Below are 26,149 nucleotides of genomic sequence, written 5' to 3'. Positions count from 1 at the left end.
TCCAGTTTTGGACAGGACTGGAGCCTAAATAATTCCGAGGTTGCCTCAGGCTTTGCAACTGCCACAGTTTGGTCTTTCACCAGAACAGAGCAGCCTTGACCACACGACTGTTCCAAGAACTGGCCATGGCCCAGTGGGAATTTATAAAAAAAAAAAACGCTTTTTCCACACTGGGCTAGCCAACAGGAGTTGGAACGAACAGCGAAACTCGTGGACCCCCGGACCGCAGGAAAGGACAGGAAGAAAGGGAGGCATTGAGGGCCCCCTGTTAGAGCGAGCGGTGGTGGGAGAGAGGCTTCCCTCCTGAGGGGGTTGAGAGGGAGAGCGCCCTACCTGCAGGTTCTTCCTCCACACATTGACGGCCGCGAAGGCCAGCTGCATCTGCTTCCTGCGGGCGTCTTTGTGGCGCTTGTAAGCGATCTCTATGAAGATGAGGAAGATCCCCGCCGCAATGCCACCAGCCACCAACATGAATACGCCTGGATGGGGGAGAGAGAGAGGGAGGTGACACTGTCAGACAGCAGCACACCACACACAGACACACCGACGTGGGCACGGCGCACAAGCACACATCGAGAGAACAACTGTTGTTTTGTGCCACCCGGGCACAGGGAGCGTCTTTATCGATTGCCACGGTCACAATCCAGTAACAGCGACTGCTGTAAAGCCATGCAAGTTCGGCATATTTTCGCACTGACATGAAAATACGACTCAAAGTAGATCACGGAATGTTACAACACCCACGGCGACAAAGAAATAAAGAAAAACAACAGCAAAAGGGGAAAAGGAATTGGACAAAAAATGGCTACAGTACCTTACCACTGCAGTTTTTGTCCAATCTCTTTTAGATTACTCTGTCTCGCGAGAGGACGACCATACCTGCCATATTCTCAAAGGTGAGTGTGGCTGGTGCATTGCTCCGAGAGTCACACTCCTGGTATCTCACCCAGGTTTTATCTAGGTCCTCCATGAAGCCGTTTTCATGGGAACTGTAGGGGGTGGGGGGGGGGGGGGGGTGAGGGGAGAAGAGTCAGAGGTTACTTTCAAGATCCAGAAATATACCCGCTTGAGCAGCCATGAGATGCTCTTTCACCTACGATCAAAGCCACGAAAACACACGCACGCACACACACACACACACCCACCCACACACGCGCACACACACACACACGCACACACGCACACACACACACAATGCTAACATGACAGCTGAGACACTTAGCCACACATACTAATGCACAAAAATAACATTCATAGGCAGACAGAGTGGGGTGGGAGAAGGGGGGAAGGGGGGTGTAAAAAAAGAGAAAGACGATGAGAAAGAGATAAAGAGGTGAAGATGGAGGGGTGGGGAGGGGAGGGGTTAAAAGGCAGAGGTGGGAGTAAGTCACACACGTGTCTAAAGTAAGTCCCAAATCACTGAGCTGAAAATTAAACAAGTCGAGTTCGTCAAGTAAGTCAAGTCAAGTCATTACTCAAGTCAAGGCACAAGTCGGTACACGTTGGTATTTCCAGTTTGCCTGAATGCATACAGTATTTTGTTAAGCAATAAGTCCCAAGAGGCTGTGGGATGGTGGTTTTAGAACAGATAAGGGGCATTGTTAGGCATGACAGAAAGCAGAGAAAACTGAATTATCAATTAAGAAATAATTAAAATTTCACACTCTCTACTCAGTCAGTGTTTTTATTTCAACACACACCGCCAAGTACCACAGGGTTACATTATGAATCTAGATTCTCTTTGGATGAGTCTTAAAGTGCAGGGCTTCCCTTTGTGTCTCTACTGCATACTGGCAAGTTGCCAGGTTTGCATACATTGCACTAATCATCACTCAATACTTTTTCAAGAAGAAAACATATTGTCTCAATGTCTAAAGCAATGCAAACATTTCATTTAGAAAGTCAAGTCCTTTTGAGTCATTTGTTTCAAGTCTAAGGCAGGTGTCAAGTCAAAGTAAAGTCATGTCTTTTATCAATGCTTGCGACTTAAATCAGACTCGAGTCAAGTCATGTAACTCGAGTCTCTCACCTCTGAAACAAAGAAGAAGAGGAAGAGAAGAAAATAACACAAAGGAGAGAGAAACAAAAAAATGGATTACAAGAGTGGGAACTTTTTTTTTTTGCGATGTTGTACTTTTTTGCAGCTTCGGCTGGGACAGACCTGAGGATTGCCAGGGACACATTCTGTTTCCAAGGGCTGTCCTTGCGCATGCCTATGCCAAAGCCCGAACGGAAAAACAGCTCTCCCGTGGTCACCAGGTCGCACTTCTGCGAGGCTTCAAACTCCAGCACCGCAGAGTCCCAGATGAAAGCATGCAGCTTGCTGTGGGGCAGGGGGGTTGGGTTGGGGGTTGGGGGTGGGGGAGTTGGAGGGCATGGGAGGAGGGAGGAGGAGGAGGAGGAGGGGGAGTTACGATGCAACAGTACAGTGAGTAACAAGGAAATAGAAGAAGAAGACACACTTACGGCCTCGCGGCTTACCCCCGCTCCCCACCCTGTCACCGCCGCCTTGGGTTGGCACGCCGATGATGTTGTTGTTTGTGTGTATGTGCATGAGTGTGTGCTACCCAATTTGGGGTCCGCCTCCACCGTCTCAATAGGATGCGTTTTTGTTTACATTTGGTTTCAATTTCAAATGAAAGAAATTTAGAGTAAAAACCCAACGATGGACGAGAAATGACACGTCGTCCATGTGTCGTCCCCCATTGGACTCCATGCCAATTGCTATTTCATATATTTTTTATTTTGGCTGGGACTGTGAAAACCCTGAAAAATCGGGGTAATCTCCCAGCTTTTTTCCTTTTGCTAAATTTGGGGTTAGTATGAGTGAGACATAGGTAGGCCTCTCCTGGGCTGAGTCTTGAGCCTGGAGCGCAGGTTAGCTGGCAGTAAGTGCTGCCGCTGCGCCCTGCGATCCCAGCGAGGCCCAGGACCCCTCGACTGACCGACTGACCGGGCCAGGCGGTGCGGCCAGACTGCCACGTGTCGACCCAGCGGTGACTCACTTGTCCCGCACAGCCTGGATGGCTTCGGCGGCGCTCTCATAGTTGTGCTTCTCCATGTGGCGGTACATGGTGCTAAGCTCCACCTGCCGCCGAAAGTAGATGTCCACCGAGCTCTGTTTCACTGTGGCGTAGATGAACTTGTCTGACGGGTTCCTCAGCTGCGGTTCGGAATTGTTTTGGATGGTATTTGTTTGAAATAATAGGGGAAAAGACAGCAAGAAACAATTATTTAGGATTCAAAACTATGGCTAGCTCCTGGTAACTTACAGTAGATATATTGTGAAAATGATTAGTGAGTCCAGTCTATACTACATAATTATAATAGCATTGGCTAGAGTGCTATGCTAGAGTATGTAATTGTAATGACTGTATTTTTAATGAGGAGTAACAATCTGATTTGATTGACTTGGGGTAGACTTCGAACTGTAGCAATGATACTGTCATCTTCCTTCTCACGTCAGTGATAAGGAGCTGCACCCAGATCACCACATGCGGCTCAGTTGTCAAGATCAGATTTGCTGATTGTGATAATCAGGAGGTGCTAGTGTGTGCTAGTGTGCTGAAGGTGCAGATGATAAAGTGGATAATGGGCCAGACAGCGGGGAATGCGCACCCTTGGGTCATTGATGCCGGTGATGCGCTCCTCAGGCCGATCCAGCACTAGGAAGGCAGCCAGGTTGGCAGTGTACGATGCTACGATGATCATGGCGAAGCCTGCCCACACCATGCCCAGGATTCGCGCGGAGAAGCTGCGGGGTGCACCTGGGCACAGACAAGGGGCAAACTGAGAGACCTGCGGATGCCTGGGAGAAAGCTCAGCCAATGCACAGACGCACATTAGAGAGGGTTACCCAAGCGAATAGGACATTTAAGCTGTTACTTGTGACATATGGGCTGTCTGTCCTTTTGCAAAGTGCTCTATCTTCACACCTGTCTGCCCCATTTAACTAGAAACCTCATCAAAGAACCCTGAAGGTCACTGAAGGTAATGACAGAGTTTGTGAAATTTGTTGGCTATATGGCAATCATCTACAGCTCTGGAAAAAAATGAAGAGACCACTGCACATCTTTCTATTGCTGAGTGACATTCGAATGAATTGACGGTCATACTTAAATTTGCAGTGGTCTCTAAATTTTTATATGACTGCCAACTCATTTGAATGTCACTCGGCAACCGTAGGATGACATCAGAAAAATATGCAGTGGCCTCTGATATATGATATTTGAGGAGATGGTCTCCTTAATGGCAAAACCAAGAGAGCAAAAGAGAATGATCAGGCAACAGACTTGGGTGCCATTTCTGGTTGGCTACCTTCTCCAATCCCAGAATTCAGTAGTACTCCCCATGAGAACCACATGGCTGACGATAACGTGAGGGCATCTTCTTCTTCCTCTTCACTATTCACTTTAAACCTTCCAAATGGGCTGGAGGGGGATTGGAGTTAAAAGAACACAAGTGACATCGCGTGAGAACAACTCTTGAAAAATGACTCAAGAAAGAAAAAAATTATAGATTAACAAACTAGACAAGAGATTGTCAGACTCCAGACATCACGACCTTTGACCCTTAAAGCAGAGAGGCAGAAGGAGAAACGACACAGATGAACAGACAGAGGTCAAAAGAGAGTTAGAAAGAGGGGAAGAAGTCGAATAAAAGACAGACAAAGGGGGACAGATATAAGTGCCAGGGGAAGAGGAAATAAAGTGAATGGCCTCACAGAGCGCAGTCAACCAACACCCCCATTTCCACGCCGACAGTGACAATGATGCATGGCCAGCGTTGGTCCTGAGGCTTAGCAAAAAAAAGACATTTTTTTCACCCCCCCCTAAGCACAGACACGCACGCACGCACGCACGCACAGACACACACACACACACACATGTTTACCATACACTCACAAACCCTCATACAAACACATTCACACTCATACAAGCATACACAAACACACACAGACAAGCCATGTGTGTCGAGCTTGTCTCACAGGCTTCTATCCACTCTCTCTCTCTCTCTCTCTCTTTCTCTCTTTCTCTCTCTCTCTCTCTCTTTCTCTTATCTCTCTCTCTCACACACACACACACACACACACACACACACACAAACTCAGACAGACAGACAAACATCCACACGCACACACATACGTCCACACACATAATCTCCCCCTTGTACCTGAACCGGTCTAGTAGGTAAAGCATCACCGCCACCACATGCACCGATAGACCCACCAACAGCCACAGTGTGCTCTGAAAGGGCTGCATGAACGAGTCCAGCGTACTGCGAGGGATTTCCTGCAACACACAGCACACAAAGTTAGGCCCCCTCCCATGCATAGCGCCCCCTAGTGCACACACACACACACACACACACACACACACACACACACACACACACACACACACACACACACACACACACACACACAGAATAGGACATGGATGGAGGGACCAGTGGTAGGAGTTGAGTAAAGAGACTCCTTCTGCTGTTTACAAAGAGCACGATCGGGCAGCGGCAAGTGCTGTTCAGACCAATTTCATCACACACATACTTCTGATCAGATACATTTTTTTTTTGTGTGAAGTTGTTCATAAAAAAGTTGGCTCATCCCATATATGTGCCAGTTGGCTTGCCACAGTGCAGTGCATCAGAGTCATTTATATGGAATGTTCAAGGTTTCTTTGTCTGAGCACTGGCAGAAGGACATTAGCAGTAGATTTCTACAAGTTATACAATCAATTGCATCTGTATTTTACAGTATTATTGGTAAAATAGTAGCATTTTTGTATATTGTTAATCCAGTATAATCTTTGAAATCCATCCATTGAAACAAACCAGATTAAAGTGATGCTTCATTGCCGGTTTTTGGTCCTATCCCTTTAAAACATGTACAACACCAAACAAAAACACACAGAAATCATGAATGAAGAGAATTAAACCTTGATACCTTTTTGACAAGGATGGTAAGGCCCTGGTACTTAAATGGCTTGGAGAATTCTATGTACTGGGCTCGTTCATTGTTTATTGTGAGCGGAGCAACAATCATGTCTGCCAGACCACCCAGGAGCTCACCCATCATTCCATTCCACTCTTTCTTGTTGCTGTTGTTCACCTACACAGAAACAGAGGATTTACAGTCACCTATCAAATTGCTACACTTGGCCTTACAGAGGGCTTCTATTTTGGTGGGGAGATATAAAAAAGGAAGTTAAAACTTTTCAAGTCAGAAGGACCTCCCATAGACCTCTGAAGTTTGCCTACAAATAGGACCCAAAGGTGCCATCTTTGTCCATACAAGGAGATCCGGATCTCCTTGTATGGGCAAAGATGATACTCAGATCTGCTTATATGGGCAAAGATGGCAGCTTTTGGGTAATTTTTGTAGGCTAACTTCTGAGGTCTAATAGGCTCCCACACCAAGGGAAGGCTCCGAATTTGAACTGTAATTTCTGAAACTGTTTTTAAACTATTATTGCCCTATCATTTTCTGTTGCACTTAGTATACTAAAGATATTAATTACAATGTTCATGTATGAGATGTCAAGTGATACATGATGAAATTTGATGAGTCTTCAGCATTTTTTACAAAATATTTTTTTCAGCTTCTCAAGATTCAAACAAGTACAAATGGGCTGAATGCGCGTTTCTTAGTATGGGCTCTATCTGTGGAATTGTTTCAGGAAAAGCGGCATGCAACCCATCTTGCTTGTTTGAAAGATCTAAAGGATCTTGGCATGTCAACACACGCTTGGATCTCACCACCAAGCCACTCCAGGATAGAGGGATGGATCATATCTCTTTTTACTTCCTTTCCACACCATGGCAGGAGCACTGATCAGATCACTACTTTTCCATGGCTCTCAAGGTATACATGCTTCATGCTTATGTGCTAGGAGAGTCCTCTCTCAAAGATGGAGTAGCACTTTAAAACAGCAGGCAGTTAGCAGCTACCACAAAAAGGGTATTGATTTTCCGTAGCGTTTGAAAGTCAAAGACAAACAGCTGTCATGTTACTCTACAACAATTCATTAAAGCTCATGGTTGATATTGGAGTGTCAAGTCCATCGGCATGTTTACTGTACAGGTTGTCAAATACGATTTTAATCATCTGCTCAATATGAACCATGAAAATTTAATTTCACAGCCTAACAGCCTTGTCAAAATTGTTTAAATCCTTCATATCTGGTCCTTCATGGTGACTCACCCGCTCCTGTGTTCCAAATTTACCATCTGCTACTAGGTGCACCTCATAGGTAAAGTTCATGGTCATTGCCAGCTTAATCAGAAGGTCAACGCAGAAACCATAGCAACACTGAGGTACAATTGGGCGTCCTATAATCAAACCAGAAAGGGATTGCAGTTTACATCAAACTGAAGGTTCAAATTGGGATGGTTTAATGATTGGATGACCATACAAACACACACACACACGGTGCACACACTCTCTCACACATACACATACACACACACACACACACACACACACACACACACATTCAACCATATACCCAAATCCAACCAGATATACAATCGTGCAGATGGGTTTAAGCAGGCTCACACTCTTCATAAATAGAGGCAATTGTTTTTCTCAAATTCACATTCTGCCTCGGGGGGCAAATTGAGAAATTAATCTTGTCTCTATCTTTAAGATACAACCCACACAGCTTACATAAGTGCTTACCTTGCCTTACCACACATACACACACACAAACACACACACACAGACACACCACACTGGTTCTACAAATACTTAACATGATTAAATCCACACACACACCCACACCCACACACAACCAACACACACGCACGCACACACACACACACACACACACACACACACACACACACACACACACACACACACACACACACACACACACACACACACACATTACATACCTATACAAACCTATGATCGATGGCAAACACAGCAAAGCAAATGAGCACACGGTTTGCAGGAGAGCAAACAAGATATCACACACATTCACACCCTCTCTCTCTCTCTCTCACACACACACACACACACACACACACACACACACACACAGACGCACACACAAACACACACACACACACACTCACACAAGGTCAGAGCCCCACCTCCCCTGATGAAAAATCCCAGATGCACCCATGTACACACAACATGCGCACCACCACCACCACCACCACCATGGTCACATACACACACACACACACACACACACACACACACACACACACACACATACACACACACAGCACATGGCACACGCTGCTGCATGCATACATATATAAATACCTACTGCATATATATGTATGCATCTCCAGTTGGAATGGCGGGCGTAGTAAAAGCACAGTGATATCATAAACGTCCCTGTGATGTTACCTGGGATGGTCTCATTCGGCCCAGTGCAGATCACCTTTTTTATTAAGACTCCATTAGGTGTATACTCCTCATTGCATGTTCCTTCCAGACTTGTCGGTTTCACATACACAAAAGGCTCCTGGTGTATAGTCACTATCTACTCAGAAAGAGAGAGAGACAGACAGAGAGAGAGAGAGAGATGTGAGAGAACAAGGCAGTGAGATTGGCAGTACTTGTTTTGCACAGCGGCAGTTCGATGTCAGTTGACCTTTAGATATCCACTCTCTGCTGCATGTGCAATACATCATATGAGCCACTAACAGCAGTCCAAGTGTACAGCCATAGCTCTGTGAGAGATGCCCAGAAATACTGGTCTTTGCTTCTTGGAAGGTGTGACAGGAATGTATTATTATCATTATTAGTTGGATCCAATAAATGTATCATTGACACAGGATATCACAGAAATAATAAAAACCATCAAAAAGTGTCACCATCCCAAACATAACATGTTTAAATGTGCTAAACATAAGTAGCATAGCATTTGTGTAATCATGACTGAATGCTGGTAAGGTCCTGCAGTAAAAATATTCTAGCTACCTTTAGTCGAGTTGACATTTGAAAACCCCTTGGTGTGTCTGTCTGTCCTCCGGGCCATATGATCTTCCTCTGCTTGTTCAACACCACCTAAAGACCAAGAAGAACCATATTAGCCTACTTTAACCAAGGTTATTATGATTCGATCAACATCTCTTTTCTATGTCGCCAATGTTTTTAGTGTTAAGGACATTACTAAATGTCCTTTGTCTGGTCCACATGCTTTCAGAATGTAAAGCTGGAAGAGGGAAGCTGGAAGCTGGAAGAGACTGTGCAATAACAAATTAAGACGATCAATAATATTTTAGATAAATGTGGAGTAGGGCATATTGGCAAAGCTCCTTACCTGGGTCCCGTTGTAAATGCCGACTTGAATAAGTCTGCTCTTCTGGTAGTTGAGGATGCTGTAGTGAGCAAACTTCCTGTCACCATCATCATTAAATTCCACACGTCCCGTGAGGCCTTCTGGGTATTTTGATGACATCAGCACCCTGACAGAAAAGAATTACCCAATCTCTGTAAATGTGTGTGTATGTATGTGTGTGTCTGTGTGTGGGGAGGGGTTGTGAGGACATAACAGAGTGAGATTAATGAATGACCTTCACCTATCAGCCACAGACCTGATAGTAGGTTATAAATCACAAGTAACAAGAAGGCTACACACACAGAGACAGACAAACAAACAGTTGCTTCATCTTTTTACCGCAAACACAGAAACACATACACAAACACAAACAACATGTGTGACATACAGTAATGTACAGCTATGACCCGTGCTGTACAGGGTTTAAAAATAGTGCAACTCCATCACGGTTGACTTGTGATAGACAGGTTCATACAGTATGTGCTCCTAATAAGGCTGACATTTCTCCATGCTCGTGGCCTGACCTTTTGAAGAGCGGCCCGGTCTTCCAGATGTTGGTGTTGCCTACACAGCCCCGCGGGGGCTCTGTGATGTTCTCCTTCTCAAACAGCTCCTGGATGGACTGTGCTACCACAGCGACTGCGTCGTTGATGTGCGCCGACTCGTTCTTCCCGTTGATCAGCTGCAGGCCAATGAGACCTGCCATACGCCCACACCAGAAAACAAGCAAATTACCCACAATTCCCGTGGGCTGACCTTCAGGCACCCCTTTGCAATGACATGGGGGGAAGTGGAAAGAAAAAAACTCATAGGGTCTCTTGTATAACCATTACAGGACAAAGGGTTGACCTCCATTTTGTGATTTGGTGAGTCTTTTTATCGGTTGTTTTTCTAATTCATGGGGGATTGGAAAGACAACCAGATGAAAGCTCGCTAGACCATCAGACAAAGGTTTCGTTTGTAAGTGTTTTGTCCAGAATGGCTACCACAGACCCTTGAGGTTGGATTTCATCACAGGACCAGATATATCTGGAGGGTCGACACCTCAGTGCATCAGTGAAAGACCAGCACACATTTATCTATGAAATATATCCAAAGCGATATATACTTCATATTCAAATCCAACTTCAGCTGAGTTTTTTATTGCAAATGGCCCCAGTAGTGTCTCAATATATCAACACCTACACCATCAACACATTTTCATAAACATTTACAATAAAAATCTGCACAGTGAACGGTTAAATACCATTAGTGCTTAGACAAGGACGTGACGTGAGACTTGGAAACAAGGGTTTTTTGAGTGACGGTGCTTAAAGGAGAGACAGTGACCACAAAAAAGTGCAGACTTCACACAGACTAGTGTAGTATTCAAGGACAGAGAAAGGACAGTTATCGCTTACCACAGAACTTCAAAGTAGGGGACTGACAAAGACCCTTCATAAATTCATGAGAGCCAGTCTATTAATATTTCATACACACACAGTAATGTACTCAAAACTCAGACAGACAGATCTCCCCGTGCATATGTTTTGAATTGAAATAAAACATATGGGAGGTTATTTTATCCAGCAAGGATGCTGAGTCAAAGAACAGTTCTTTGAAAAACCTCACACACACACACAACACACTCCATCAGATACACTCAGCCAGAGCTTCTACAGTGTCTTCAACGGTGGCTCGTTTAAAACCTTTAAACATATCCAATGTTTAAACGTTTAAACGTTTAACACACACAACAGACACCCACTCACACCATATGGACGATTATGCTCCCTGGCATGATGTCTCTCTGTATGATGCTGACAATGAAGGGACATCAGAAAAAGGCCACCATTTGTTTTCTTTTTTTGTGCTTTTTTTTCTCTCTCCGGGCTTATTTTTCTGATGTCGTTGTGGACTGTTTCAAGAGATAAGGCCATACGTACCGTCTGGTGCTTCGCTCAGTGCTTTACCGGACATCTCTCGCTCTCCCACCAGCCACACGTAGCCAGAACCGGTCATGTTCAGGAAGCGTGCAGCCTTGTATACTGAAGCAGCATCCTCTTCGCTGGAGGCAGACAGGCATGTATTTAAGAAGCAGAACAAGTTAGAAACCATGTGGGACTAGTTTGTGAATTTATGTCTCTATGAGAGCTACATATGTCCACTGATATATCCACTCATATGATATGTCCTCACAAGATCGACACATCAATGAATATGCTTTATAGTCCTCAATAGACATGTGTGTATGGAGTGTGAAGCTATGTGTTTTATAGGAGTTATCAAACGACGATGTGTGTCTGTGTGTGTTTGCGTGTGCATGCGTGTGTGTGTGTGGACCTCAGAAAGAGTGATCTGTTTCATTGATGTCAGGTAGGTGTGTATGAAAAGTGACCTGATTTATTGAGTCCTCATAAAACCACAGGGGCAGTGGTGCAGTGTCTTATGGTCCACACTACACATGGTGCTCACCTGGCCGACAGGATGATGACACGTGCCTCCAGTTCTTTGGCCTCCAGCAGCAGAGCGGTTAAGTTAGTCTCCTGGCTGAATTGGAGGACTTTCTCTGCCTGTTTGGTGATTGGGGCACAGAATCAGTCAAGCAGGTCTACTTACCCACCACCTCTGAACCGAGACCTCTGAACCACTTTTGCTTGATTCGATTTTTTTTTTTTTTTTTTGGTGTTGGAAAAAGGAGGGGAGAGAAAAAAGGGACAGAGTTCCAAGGGAATCGGTTCAACGGAAAACAAAAACAAAAAAAAAAACGGAAAAATGAGATAAAACAAAAGCCTTGGAGGGGGGGGAGAGAGAGAAAAAAATCTGCAATTTTATTTCTTGTTTGCATGCAAACTGAAGGTTGTCAAGGCTCCAGAGAAGGACGTGCAAGTTAGAGGCCAGGAATCAAAATAAGACCGATGCAATCGGAAAGGAAACCAGGTGAAAGGGTGGTGAGAGAGGAGGAAGTGAGGGGACTGCATTTCCCCAAACTAAAAAAAAATCAGGAAGTGCTACAAAAAAACGGGGGAGGCGGTAGTATCTGGGAAAATACTGGATCCTAACACTACCGGATCTCCATAAGGCTTGCAAACTTTTTTGTTCTCTGGGTGAACTTGAGGACATGCATTCCTTCATTAAAGGAACAAAAAAATGATAATGATCAAAGCGGAGTGTAGCTTCCTTTTTTTTCCTTCATAATCGAAATCATAATCATCGCTCAAAACAAACCCATTCTTCATTGAAATCATAAGGGTTGGAAAAAAATGTCTCAACGAAAAAAAAAAAAAAAAAACGTGCTACCAAGATAAGGGCAGTGATAAGGGCAGTTGTGGGTTGGCCAGTGACTGGTTTGGGCTGGATTCTAGTTGCTACTTTTACAAAGTTGGTGGGCGGCGTGCATTGACCATGCAAATATACCTTTGGTCCTCGCTTGTTGTCATAGGACAGTTGGTCGAGGTTTTCATAGTTCCTTTTTTTATTCTGATGAGTAATGTGCACAGAGAAAATATGCAGACACAGAAGAGTATTATAAACAGTTGAAATGAAGAGCAGCAAAGCATCCAACAAAATCTCCCATTGTTCTGTGCCAAATTGGAATTCCTAACACTGGGGCTTGCAAAAGACATCAAAGACTGCCACAGGTTCACAGATACCCTTTGATATGATGCCAGGTCTGAGTTATGGTGTTGTTGCAGCTAAGTGGGTTCGTTATTGATCAAGTTAATTGCTTTTCGGGGGGTGGGGGGGTTGTCAGGCCTGCGATCTTTATGAAACTGACAATGTCTGCTGCAGAGTACTGTGCAGATAACGTGGACTGGAAGCGAAAAGTGTCCCAAGGTGAAAAGCTCTTGAGTAGTGCATTTGTCATTCGTGATGACAGTAATAAAATATCAAAGGGAAATTGATTAAGGAGGCCTTGGTTCAACCACAGCTTTATCAATACGGTGCACGTTAAGGTCTGGATACGCAGAGATGAATCAACAAAGTAATGGCCTGTCACTAGTCGGCAGACCACCAAAAATGTCCGCATGTAGCTGTATGTGGGTGGGTGTGTGTGTGCCTGCATACTTGTGTGTGTATGTGTGTGGGTGTGTGTGTGTGTGTGCGTGGCTTTCCTACAGCACAGTCTCCATGACTAGGAGGAGACAGAGCACGAATGCGCCACCATCTTGTCCCATCCTGAGAACACTTTGACGTCATGGCCCCAGGGGGAATCTCAAAGGCCAAACAGTGACCATTTTGTGGATGGGATATATATCAAATCATCCGTTTTGCTCCCAGACACCTCCACCCGTGCCATAGCTTACTGTACACTTTTGTACGTGGCTCTATTTTCAGAAACAAATGCCATGCTGTGGTAGCCTGACATGATACCTGCCGGGGGGGGGGGGGTGAACTTGTATGTGAGTTGTATGTGAACTAAAAATAGTCAGTTGTAGTGCAATGAGAACATAATATATGCTGTTTTCTCTGAAATCAATATTAAATAGGATCTATTAATGTGGGATCTATTTTTGACTGCATTGATGGCTGGGTGGCTTTGCTTCTCTAATCCTGCTGATTAGAATAATTTAACAGAGCTGCACTTCATTTTCCTAGGTTTAGTTACGTATTCCAACAATTTCCTGAAGGTGCAAGTAGCTATTCAACTTGACATCTCATGTAAACACTGAAATCTATATTAAGGCCACGCACTGCAGCTAACCCATTGGCTGTCAGCCTGGATGAGAAATTTTTGGGACTCCTTGACAATCTAAAGAGATGCAAAGAGTGCAGCTACCAGACAGCAATGAATAGTATTCAGTTAAGAGGGGGCTAAAGTCCCAGAGGAATGGAGAGCTTGCATATACACAGCTTAAACGGCCCTGAATAAATCATGTCGCAGAATTCCTCTGCGTCCACACAAAGCGCAGTTTATGCAGATTCCAACGCTGAATGTGACGTCCACAACCTGTACAAGAACAACAAGCAAAACGCAGGCTATCAAGCCAGAATGTCTATCAATGGGATCTGTTCTTCTCTTCAGCGCCACTGTTATGGCTCAAAGCCCCAGGGAACACATATGGTGTTTAAATGTCTGCCTTACTGTAATTTGCTTAAGATTAAAGCTAACCTACATATTACATATTATTACATATTAAAGTCAATATTAAATATACATAGTTTTCTTCAAAAAATGAACCCCTGAACCTACAATTATCTGTCTACTCTTCCTAAGCATCTAGTAGCAAGATATTTGTCCAAAACCCCTCGTTGTAGCATTATAAAAGGTCACTGTTTATATAAACACACACACAGTGTTTTCACCATTCCTTTACATAATACGTGAATCACCCATCTGATCTGGGGTTGCTCTTGCTGTCTATCAGTGTCAGGGTAGGTGGATAAGATCTGGGGGCAAACCTTCCTTGACTGACAGACCATGAGTCATATAAGCAAAATGGCACAATGCCTTACACAACATGGAGAGAGCACTCAGTCAAAAATTATTTAGGAAGCTCCTGTGTGAAGAACAAATACATACTGTAGTATAGAGTTGAAATAAGATATTTTTATATTCCTACTGCGTGTATCTCCCATCTATTTATAGCTGCCACGGTACACCGTATTCTGGCCATATACTGTACATACCCACTCAGCTCCAGAAATAGCATGGCTTATTTTTTATTCTCAGATCGCTGGGAAGTGAACACTGATATACTGCTCTGGAAAAATGAAGAGACCACTGTACAATTTTTCTGATGTCATCCTATGGTTGCTGAGCGACATTTGAATGAGTTGACGGTCAATTTGCAGTGGTCTCTTAATTTTGAATATGACCGTCAACTTATTCGAATGTCACTCAACAACCGTAGGATGACATAAAAAAAAATGTGCAGTGGTCTCTTCATTTTTTCCAGAGCTGTATACCTCCTCTTCTTCCATGTACGATATGAAATGGGAAGATGCCCCAGAAACAAAAAGAAATGCACCAAAAATGTTTGTACTTTGCTTCCGAGCAGCATCCTGCATCTAGGCAGAGAGAGAGTACTGCTTTTCCGAAAGCAGCTCTTCATAATTTATGAGATGGCCCTTCATCTCTGCTTCACATCTCAACCAGGCCACGCTCCGTCTGAAAACATCCCCGGGGAGAGGCGCATCGACTGAATAAAACACGTCATCCTATTAATGACATAAATAACCATCAGAGTTGGGGTGGGGTGGGGGGCTGGTTGGCCCACTGTAATTAACGAAGGTCCCTGTCTTGATTAAACGTTTTCAAGCTTATCCTGAGGGAGCTAGGAGCTGACATGATGTCAGATAACCTCAAGTCATGACTGTTGGCTCAGCCCTGAGACAAAACATTGCTTCTGTACCACCACCACCACCACCACCACCCCTCCCTTAGCATGCTCACACACACACACACACACACACACACACACACACACACACACACACACACATCCTTCTCATGAAAGCTACTCCACGTGAACAACAGCAGCTGTTTATACAGAAATTAGCTGACTGCATAAGTTGCTGTTCAATAGCTCGCATTTTATTTTGCTGTGAAGAATGGCATGACACAATATGCTGCCCATTAACAACTGTCCCTAAATGCCATATAAGATTGTTGTAAGAGAGACTGAGATGTTTTTGAAACTGTCGGGAGTCACTGATGGTTTGCAGAGCCCCAGGTTAAGTAACTCTTTCATTCTGCTCCCGTAGTGGAAAGACACAGGAGAATTTGACTATGGCAGAAAGCAATGTGAAATGGGTAAAAATGTACAGACTCTCCTCAGATTAGGACCACATTAAGACGCTGTTGATGCCTCTAGCAATAGAGGGTTAGCCAACAGTTACAAAAACGATGGGAGAGAGAATAGGAGAACAAGAAGAAAGATGTGGCCACACAACAGAAAAGAAAATAACTACGTAACAGAGAAGACCTTTGAGATAGTTACGTTAATGCACACACGCACACACTGGCGTATATGCCCACGCACGCGTATGTTCGGCCCGTGTTCACAGGTATGTCTCACCTTGGTCTCACGCTCCTCGAGCAGCGTCTCGAGTCTCTTCTGGGCAGCTCGACCCTCGTGGTCATCGCTGACGATCAGGATGATGTGATTCCAGTGGAACTCGCGCATCATGTCGAACCAAACGTGGGCTTGATGTGAATAGGGGGGGACAGTTCGCAAGAAGGACAGATGGATGCTCTGATGAGAGAAACAATGACAGAGAGAGAAAGACCGAGAGAAATAGTGCAAGACAGAGAGTGAGAGAAAGAGAGAGAAAGTGAGAGAGAGAGAGAGAGAATTTTCTGGTAACTTAATTCCGAAAGACAATAGAGAATAGCAAAGGGTACCAGAGAGACATGGACATTAGAATTCTCGGTAGAGAGCATTTCTATTTCACAGACAAAGATGTCCTTGAACAATATTATGCCTGAGAGGAATCTCTGCTTGAAACTCTCAAGCAGACTTTTTTTGAATTTGTCCATTCTTTTGTCCATTCTTCTTAATAAATTGCTTTAATTTGTCTCTGTCCTTCAGCTATCCACAGTTTCGTTCTCCTCTTTTCTCCACAATTATAATTCTCACTGTCAGTCCAACCCAGGCTTCCCAGTGAGTAACATTTTTATTCATTTCTTTGCCGCTTTTGCTAATTCCCATTTAAAGGTCCAGTATGTAGGAAATAATGGAAAATAAACTGTAACCATTCCAAAAATGATCACCATATGTTGTCAGAGAGTGAGGAAACACGATGAATGGAAGTAATGGCTTATTTGACAACATTACTCTAACCCGTGAAACCCCGTAAAACCCATGAAAAAAATCAGTTACGGGGCGGAATCTCTTGGAATTTTCGTTTATGTTTTGAACGATTAATTCTAGAATAGCGTATTAATAATGGGCTAGCGCGTCCTCCCATTTGGGTTGCCAAATTAGCAAAGGCCAACTGTCAACAGCTGTCAGTTGTAGTCATGAACGCCTACAAGAGGCAGGCAAATTTCCAAAATTAAAACAAGAAACAAATTAAGTGGACATCGGAGGAGCTTCCTGAGATGGTGACGTCTTCGTCAAACGAAGAATATCAAGTCTGACGCAGAGCTGGCCATATTTCTCAACAACAGGTAGCCTAGGCTAAACTTCATCTGCATCGCTAACTTCAGCTACATATGTTACGTTGGTTAGAGAGGTATTTTTTGTTTTCACTGTTTCCGTAATGTGTAGCTGGGTCATGGTTGGAGAAACGTTAAAGTAGCAGGTCAACTAACGTTAGCTAAGTCTTCATTACATCTGGCAACCCAGAAGAGGCTCGCGTCTGGTAGTCTTGAGAACGTTCACCAGTGTTTTGATTTTGGCCAACAGAACGTTCGGTAACAATCCTACAAATCGCACCTTTAATCCCTCACCCCTCTCCAGTTCTATCAAGTCTCATTTTTTTCTTGTCCTTAGTATCCCCTTTTCCCACTCCTCTCCTCCCCCTCCCCCGCTCTCCTCTCCTCCTTTCCATTGTGTGACTCACCTTGTCGGAGTAGATGGACATGCGGGTGGTTAGGCCCACCACGGGGATGCGGTAGAAGCCGGCCGTGTAGGAGACGGGTGTTGGGGTGAGGTGATCATTGGACTGTGGAGGATGACTCACCAGGATGGCGTACACCTGCGTACACCGGTCAGACAGACATAAACACCTTCCGACACGACCTCTGTTGAGCCACTGTGTCGGCATCGCGCCAGGGCCACCTCGGGCCAGGACTGACGCAGACAAATGAGAACGCTTCAGCGGGAAACCACTCAATACCAGCCACCCGCCGAGCGTAGACCGACAGAAATGACAGCTTTTGACTGTTTGACTGTTTTTCTGTTTACAGGCTCTTAGTAAATAGTGGCAATCTGACCAATAAACAAGACCAAAAGCTATAAAGAACATAGCTGACAATTGCATTGGGTTTCTCCTAGACTGAGTTACAGATGTTAAAGATGAACCAATGGATCAACATTTAGGAAATGGGGGAATCTGGAGAAAGGCAATCTCAGTCATAGCACAAAGTTGAAAAACAAGAACAGAAAGGTTGTGTGGGGGTGGAATGCACTGGCATAGTGCAAAGCCATGATGGCATTGTAGGCAAGCTGGGCCGTATGGTTGGGCCTCAAACACAGTTCCTCATCCAGAGGGAGCTTACGGGCATCTACCATCTGCCATGAAGAAGCCATCCCAACACATACAGCCCAGCAAACCCCTCCGCTGAGCCAAGAGATAGCGCCCCACACACACACACACGCACGCACACACACACACACACACGCGCGCACACACACACACGCACGCACGCACACACACACACACACAGACACACAGACACATACACAAACACACGCACACACACACACACACACACACACACACACACACACGCACGCACACACACACACACACACACACACACACACCACACACAGACACACACACTCTTGCGCCTCATCACCGGTCTCTCTGTCTTTCTCTCTATCTCCCTCTATCTTTCTCTCTCTCTCTCTCTCTAACACAGACACACACACACACACACACACACACACACACACACAGAACAGAAAATATAACTAAACCATGACTAACTACTACCATGCACCACGCGAAAACTGTGGTCTGCTGCACCAACAGCTTAAAGTAATAGGTGATGTGATGAATGAATGGGGGAAGAGAGAGTGGGGAGAGAAAGAGAGATGGGGAGAGAGATGGAAGAGAGGGAGAGAAATGCTTCCCTCAGCTCTTTTAAATGAGATCACTGCTGTAAAGAACACTTAAAATACAGCACTTAATTTGATTTGGTGGAGGCAAGCTTTTAATGAAGGAATGCTTTGTCTGAACAGACTCTGCAAGAGATGCTCCCTACACATATGTGCACTCCTCATGGTTCTGTGGCTAAATAGACCTAGAGACAGTGACTCAGATAGATTTTTAAGACGGTGTTAGCAAAGCATCTGGTCAATTAAAATGTAGTATGCTGCTAAGCTCAGTGAAAAGTGTAGCTTACATCTTGACTCCAACGTCATTGTGTTACACAAGCTGTCACCAGACTTGCTGTGAGGAACAATATCATGTTGGAACTGCTGTCCCCTGCCTCGCATTTAAGATGTACCTCATCTTGTATTCCCCAACTCATTCCTACCTCTCACAAACCTACCACTGCAGATGCGGCCATGTTGGCCTCTTTTTTTTGCGTCGCAATATAGTATGGCACGGGCTGTGGAGGTAGCAACTGCGGCGTAAAGCTATGATTGCGAATGCGTCAATCACTTCACAGTTAGCTTGCTCCTCGCGCTCCATCGAGTCTACAGCTGCTCGGGAAGAAGTATAGCTGGGTGACATGTGGCAAGCCGCCTCAAGCGTCCTGCTCAGTATGGGACTATTACCACTGATTCCCTTCCTCTGAACTGTATCTTCATGGTCTTATTCTGTAGCCTACTACGTAACTGATGTATCAGTAATGATATAAGCATATTTGTGCAAATCTACTTGCAAAGCCCTATCAGTAGGCTATTTAACTGATCAGACCCATTCCTAATACATCCTTCAGGATTTTCCTTATATACTGTATAAATAACTATCATCTACTAATTTTCTTTAAGTAGGCTACAGTATAGCATTTCTGTCTATTTCAACGAGAGTATCTAATCTCCCAAAGATTATTATATTATATAGTTAATTCTAATGCGTATTTTCGCAGTCTTTGTCTTAACCACCCTTGTAATAAAATATAAGACTGTTTAATGGCTTACCCCCTCTCGCTGTCAGAGAGAGAGAGAGAGAGATTCGAAGATGTGTGCGTGTGTATTTGTTTTATTGGCGCTTCTGGAACGGCACCGACCTCAACTGCCCTTCACTAGTATTCAACACGACAACGCGTAATGAATCTCAAACCTCTCTGTCGTAGTTATTTCACTCCAAACTGGTCTTTTCTTCTCACAGCTAGATTATGCATGAGTGAAGACATTGTTCCAATGCTTTCAGGACGGTAACTAGGATACCACATTAGCCTATCACAAAAACTAATTGACTATTACTTTCCAGTGTCATCATCACTGTATGTATCGTCAAGTATGACGAGTTGATGTGTATAAGAACAGAGCAGTCTATAAAAAATATTGTGGGGTAAGCCGAAACCAACACTAGTCACATTCTCACCTGGCTTGATATGAGATCCTCACAGACGGAAAGCGCCATTTGAATCGCATTGGGTTTGTGGGTGACAGAGATTGCAGTCAGTTTGAATTTGTCCCTGCCGTAGACCTGGTTAGCTTGCGTGACCGCATCCTTGAACACCTGCTCATACCGCTTCTGGCTGAGGACGGCCCCGATGTTCACAATCTTTGGTTCGCAGCCGCCCCGCACACAGGAGCACGAGAAGAAAACGGCTAGCAAAAACAGACGCATTGTGTGAGCGAGTAGCGCGCAGAGAGCACCCCGGTTGCTTCGCCCACTACTGTCGGTGGGTATATGAGAATAGCCTTTAGACGGCACGGTTTATCCTTAGTAAACCGCAATTGCAAGCCGTCCCCCTATGCTCACACAAAGAACGAAGAAAAAGGAAATTAAAAAAGACACCAATAGAGTTTGTAAGAAATTAAGCTATTCCGTTTGCGATGGAATGTGCATGGTTCTAGACTTCAAACCACTGTCTCTCCATGCACAAGCTGGCTGCATCTTCGCTCCCTTTCAACATCCTGATAGACTCTGTCCTTTGTTTCATCCTGTATCCCTTCTTGTTGCTGAGGCAAGTTATATGCTATTTCAAGTCAGTGTCTTCGCATGGAATGCGCCTCTGGCCGGCGGTGTATCGCCGGTTTCTCTGTCCGTTGGCAGCAGAGAGGTGATCACATTAACTACTGATTCGGCGCTCCGGGCTCAGCTGCTGTCCTTGGTGCTGACAGCTGTGCCCGCGCCAGAAAATGCGCGTACCCGTGTTCGAACCATCCCTCACCTCCTCCTGTTTTTATGCGTTGGCGTTCTTCTGGAATGCTCATTATATTCAGTAAATGAAGCATATCATTGAAAAAGGACGAGTGTCGTTTTATTCAGATGCGAGGCGAAGGAGGTCCAATGCCTTCAGCATCAAGGACTGATTTGCCAATAAAGTGTAAAGAAATACATGAAAGTATACTCTCGTTCTATAAAATCATGAACATTTTAGACTGTAACTGGAGAACACTTGATTGATTATATGATATGTCTTTATAGTGAATTACATCAACATAGCCCAATTCACAGATCAACCAAACATAGGCTATCTGCCACTGGTGATTGTGTGTGATTTACCCCCCACCCCCCACAGCATTCCCATAAAACAGCAGATGGACGGTAGGCTATCTGTTCCTTCCACTGGAATGCATACCCAGCCTTGGAAACTAGTATAAATCCGTAGTAGCTCTCTCTCTCTCTTCTCTTCTCTCTCTCTCTCTCTCTCTCTCTATGTGTGTGTGTTTGTGTCTGTGTGTGAGAGAGAGAGAGAGAGAGCGAGAGAGAGAGACAGACAGAGAAATATTTTCCTTTATTTATATTCATGAGCAAAACGTAGAGTAAATTGTTTGAATACCAGTCGAACAATGTATAGACCTCTGACTACATGGTCTACATCTTTACACACGCGTGCGCATGCACGAGCAAAGGCTAAACACCTCCAACCCGCTGTAGCTGTCATTGGTGGGAGGCGTCTCCACATCCTCAAGGCAGATCAATTATGCAACCACGTCATTCATATTTAAAACTTCTCAATCATGCACAAACTTGCAAGTCCTTACTCCAGTGAATGTCTTCTCTCTAGACTGACAAAATCAATTATATAGAGCAAAAGAAGAGAGCGGAAACGCTTGAATAATTTCGCAGCGTTTCCTTTTTAAGCATTTGCTCACGCCTTGTTGAACATTCTCAGAGAAAACTGAGTTTTTATATATTTAGATGTTGACAGTATCTATGTGAAAATATCCATGGAAAATCATTTTGAGTTGACTGATGACTCAGGTGAGAGTCAAAGTTTAACATATAAATAAAAAATCAGTAGCGGTGGCAAAAAAGCAGTGGTTACCAAGGAAACAAGCATCTCTGCCGTGAGCGTGAAGTTGCTGAGAAATCTGAATCTGTGGCTATCGGCGACAGGGAATATTAATAAGATAATCTGACATTCCTGTTGACGTGTGAAATGCCTCCGTTAAAGGCAGCGCATATCAGCTGCCAAAATAAACACACATAAGGTGATAGAACAACCACAGCTCTGAGTGACAGCGCCAGAGTGTGGGCTATGCCACCCACTCAACCCCCTCAAACACACACACAGGCGCGCGCGCTAAAACGCTCATCCTCCCACACAAAATTGCACTTTATATTAGAAGAACCTTTGAATCCTATGGTTTTAATCTCACCCTGCGCAAACACACACGCACATGCGATATACTCGCATTATACACGTGTAGGCTAATCAATACCTGATGAATATTTCATTTAGCGGGAAATAAACCCCCTGCCACCGACTCATGGGCGCGCGATTATGTGAATGTCAGGACCGCATTGAAATCGAAATGAAAGAGGATTTGGAAATTTAGGTCACAATAGATCTACAGCCTGTTAAATTATAAATAACCCCCACATGAAATAAGCCATATATATACAGGGCAAAGATATGGTTTACTAAAGCTACTGTATGTGATCTCATACATTATATGACAAATTTGACTATTTTATGGAAAATATTAATGTTGATACCAGTAACATGTTTCAAAAAAGTTGGCATGGGGGTAACAAAATGCTGGAAAAGTTGTGTAATGATAAAGAAAACAAAAGGAAGAATGTTTCATTACTAATTAGGGTAACTGGCAGCATCCCAGAGAGGCTAAGAGGTTTAAGAGGTTTCTTAGAAGTAAAGATGTAGGGGTATGCATCACTCTGTGTAAACCTGTGTGCACAAATGAAACAATGTCATTTTAATGCTTCTTAACATGAAATTGTGAAATATCATCATCTACAGGATGTAATATAATTAAAACACTCAGAGAACCCAGAGAAATCTTTGCAAACAAGGGATAGAGCTGAAAAACAATATTGTGGTCTTTTGGACCTCAGATGGCACTGCATCAAAACCATTTGCAAAAGGAGAGAAGTGCCGCACACTCCCGAGTTACACATATAAGTCTTTAATGTGACAACGTTTCGGCCTGTGGCCTGTGGCCGAAACGTTGTCACATTAAAGACTTATATGTGTAACTCGGGAGTGTGCAGCACTTCTGTCCTTTTGCAAGTGTTTTACTGGTTGCCAGCACCTCCTTTTCTGGTGTGCGTTTTGTACCTCCACTCATCAACTGCATCAAAACCAGACATGTTTCTGTAAAGAAAATCATTGTATGGGCTCAGGAAAACCTCTGATAACCATTGTCTATTAGCACAGTTTGATATTCAAGAAATGCTAGTGTAAACTTGCATGCCACCAACAGCCAAAATTGTATTTAGATATAAAACAAAAATACCACCATCTTATCTGGGCCTGAGCTTCAATAAAATGGACTGAGGTAACATGGAAAAAGGTCCTGTGGTTAGACCAATCAAAATGTGCAATTTTTTTGGAAATCATGGACTCATCTGGGCTAAAAAGAGGGCCTATCCAAGTATCCAACCTATCGAACTTGTTTTAGTGGTCAGTTCGAAACCCAACATCTATGACTGTGTGGAGGTGCATTAGTGCCTACAGCATGGGCATCTTGCACATCTGGCAAGGTACAATCAATTCTGAATGATGTATACAGTTTTGAGCAACATATACTGCCATCCAGGCAATGTTTCTTTTCCCAGGGAAGACCTTGAACATTTCAGGAAAACAATGCCAAAATGCATTTTGCACATATTTAAACAATATTTCTCCAGAGTCCAGGTGCCTGTCTGCATTCCAGACCTGTCAAATTAGGTGCATCATTAAATGAAAAACATGATTAAGAATACCTAATACTATTGAGCAACTGAAATCCTATACCGGGCAGGAATTTAATTCTCAAAACTCTAGCAACTGGTCTTCTCAGTTCCAAAACATTTACAGAATTGTGTTAAATGAAGAGGTGAAGCAGCACAGTGGACATTCCCTGTCCCAACTTTTTTTAAAAACATGCTGCTGGCATGAAATTCAAAATGATCATATATTTTCCATAAAATAGTCAAAATATGTTGTCTATGTCCTTTTTTCTGCTAACTATGGGTTTATAAGACTTTTTAATTGCATTTTACACAACATCCCAACTTTTTCTGATTTGGGGTTGTACGAGTCAATGTTTATCCAGTAGGCCACCACACTTAAAGTGTAGCGGTAAAGACCAAATGGAATATCAGTGATTGTTATGGCTGTGATTTTAAACGCAATGTTACATTTCCACAACCCCCAAACTGCCACACAGAGACCATTCAAACCGAGCTATCTCCTGCATTTGAGCTGAGTCTGGGTCAGGGTCATTGCTGAGCCGAGGCGGGCTCTCTCACTGCTCATATTAATTGTTGTGACTAAGTGGACAGAGCCCTGCCTGTTGTGCGAGCCACACAAAGGGCTGGCTGCACATAAAGGCTCTCACTGGCCTCAGTTGCGTTTGCTTCAACTGCACTCCGCCTCCCCAAACACTCCACACATCAATATAGCTGGGGTTGCCTGCAATGCAGCCATTATGTAACACAGTCCCCGGCCAAGAAGAAGCTCTCCATCACAACAAAACACTTAAAGTGTAGAAGTGGTGAAAACATGCAGAGAGAAGCCAAAACAGTGAATACTGTCACACTGGGAGTGAGTAATGTTGATTGGTGATAAACATATGGTCACAGGCACAATTATACATAGAGAGCAAATCAGTCAGTTTAACACACACACACACACTAATACACCGTCACACACTGACACACACACACAGAGAGTGAAAGAGAGAGAGAGAGAGAGAGAGAGAGAGAGAGAGAGAGAGAGAGAGATGGGTCACAGATACACAATACATGCACAAGCCCCTGAGGACAATGACTATCGACCTACACTACAGTTCACTGTATAACAAAACTATTGGCATGAGAGAATAGTGTCGTATGAAAATAGAAAAACCTACGAGAGGTGGTCTGAAACTGAGACTGTGTACCCTGTGTACCTTCCCTTGCAGGCAGGCTTAAGAAGGCAAGAGAAGACCCATCACTACACTATTTGCCAGTTTAGAAGCATGTCTGAAATAGTATGGGTCTGATTGCGGGGGAGGGGGACGAGTTATTGCAATGCAACATAAGTAATGAAGGCATGGATGAGAGCCTTTCCCATGGCTGCGTGTGTGGGCTGATGTCTCCCATGTAGTGTATGAAGTGGACATGCATTATTGATGGCCCAGTCCATACAGTACATCCCATCAGTGCCTTGGTCATCACCACTAACACAGTCAGTGGTTTAGATGGCATGCTAACAGTCCTGCAGCAAATCTCTCAGTTAGTCGGCAGAAAGTGAGATAATCATTTGAATGAAAAAAAAAAGATAATTTTCTTTCCCCCCATGGGGTGAAATTCAGACTGGCACCACAGGATGTTGGTTTCATGCAGGCCAGCTCAAAGCTGGGAGAGAGAAAAGAAACTACTGTGTTCAAACAAGGCCAACTGACTCAGAGGGCAGTGGCTTCACAATTTTTTTTTTCAGCCCAAGCCCACGTCATCCACACAGAAATAACTGGATAATTTCTTAAGGTTGCACTGGATATTTATAAAGCTGCAACAACTCTGCCTCAAACTAGGCCACAGCAAAAGGAGAGAGAAAAAAAGAAAAGCAGGCAGAGATCTGAGGATCTGCAAAATATTGCACCAAGAGGAGAATGCATGAGAGTGGCACAATAAAAGCAGCT

The 26,149-nt window shown here is 44.1% G+C and overlaps 1 protein-coding gene across 19 annotated transcripts in view; it reads right to left on the bottom strand.

The window, feature by feature from the left end:
• grin1a (glutamate receptor, ionotropic, N-methyl D-aspartate 1a) overlaps positions 1 to 21,229 on the bottom strand; it is a 29,730-nt gene extending 8,501 nt beyond the window's left edge. For 9 of the 19 annotated variants that reach the window (XM_042059541.1, XM_042059542.1, XM_042059548.1 and 6 more), the window contains exons 1-19: positions 20,451 to 21,228; positions 17,790 to 17,924; positions 16,301 to 16,477; positions 12,696 to 12,758; positions 11,754 to 11,851; positions 11,225 to 11,346; positions 9,824 to 9,998; positions 9,282 to 9,426; positions 8,939 to 9,025; positions 8,351 to 8,498; positions 7,202 to 7,329; positions 5,945 to 6,109; positions 5,173 to 5,291; positions 4,318 to 4,430; positions 3,619 to 3,767; positions 3,006 to 3,163; positions 2,162 to 2,323; positions 880 to 989; positions 334 to 479 (exon numbers count right to left, since the gene is read on the bottom strand). In XM_042059541.1, coding sequence (XP_041915475.1) covers positions 334 to 479; positions 880 to 989; positions 2,162 to 2,323; positions 3,006 to 3,163; positions 3,619 to 3,767; positions 4,318 to 4,430; positions 5,173 to 5,291; positions 5,945 to 6,109; positions 7,202 to 7,329; positions 8,351 to 8,498; positions 8,939 to 9,025; positions 9,282 to 9,426; positions 9,824 to 9,998; positions 11,225 to 11,346; positions 11,754 to 11,851; positions 12,696 to 12,758; positions 16,301 to 16,477; positions 17,790 to 17,924; positions 20,451 to 20,699 — 2,649 coding nt within the window. In that variant the 5' untranslated portion in view covers positions 20,700 to 21,228. Of the gene's footprint in view, positions 1 to 333; positions 480 to 879; positions 990 to 2,161; positions 2,324 to 3,005; positions 3,164 to 3,618; positions 3,768 to 4,317; positions 4,431 to 5,172; positions 5,292 to 5,944; positions 6,110 to 7,201; positions 7,330 to 8,350; positions 8,499 to 8,938; positions 9,026 to 9,281; positions 9,427 to 9,823; positions 9,999 to 11,224; positions 11,347 to 11,753; positions 11,852 to 12,695; positions 12,759 to 16,300; positions 16,478 to 17,789; positions 17,925 to 20,450 lie in introns of all 19 variants that reach the window. The other 10 variants (XM_042059535.1, XM_042059536.1, XM_042059543.1 and 7 more) reach the window with 8 other exon arrangements.
• Between the last annotated feature and the right edge of the window lie 4,920 nt (positions 21,230 to 26,149).

Source organism: Alosa sapidissima, chromosome 13 (assembly GCF_018492685.1).
Source record: "Alosa sapidissima isolate fAloSap1 chromosome 13, fAloSap1.pri, whole genome shotgun sequence".
Classification (NCBI taxonomy): Eukaryota; Metazoa; Chordata; class Actinopteri; order Clupeiformes; family Clupeidae; genus Alosa; species Alosa sapidissima.
This window is presented reverse-complemented; position numbering and strand designations above follow the sequence as displayed.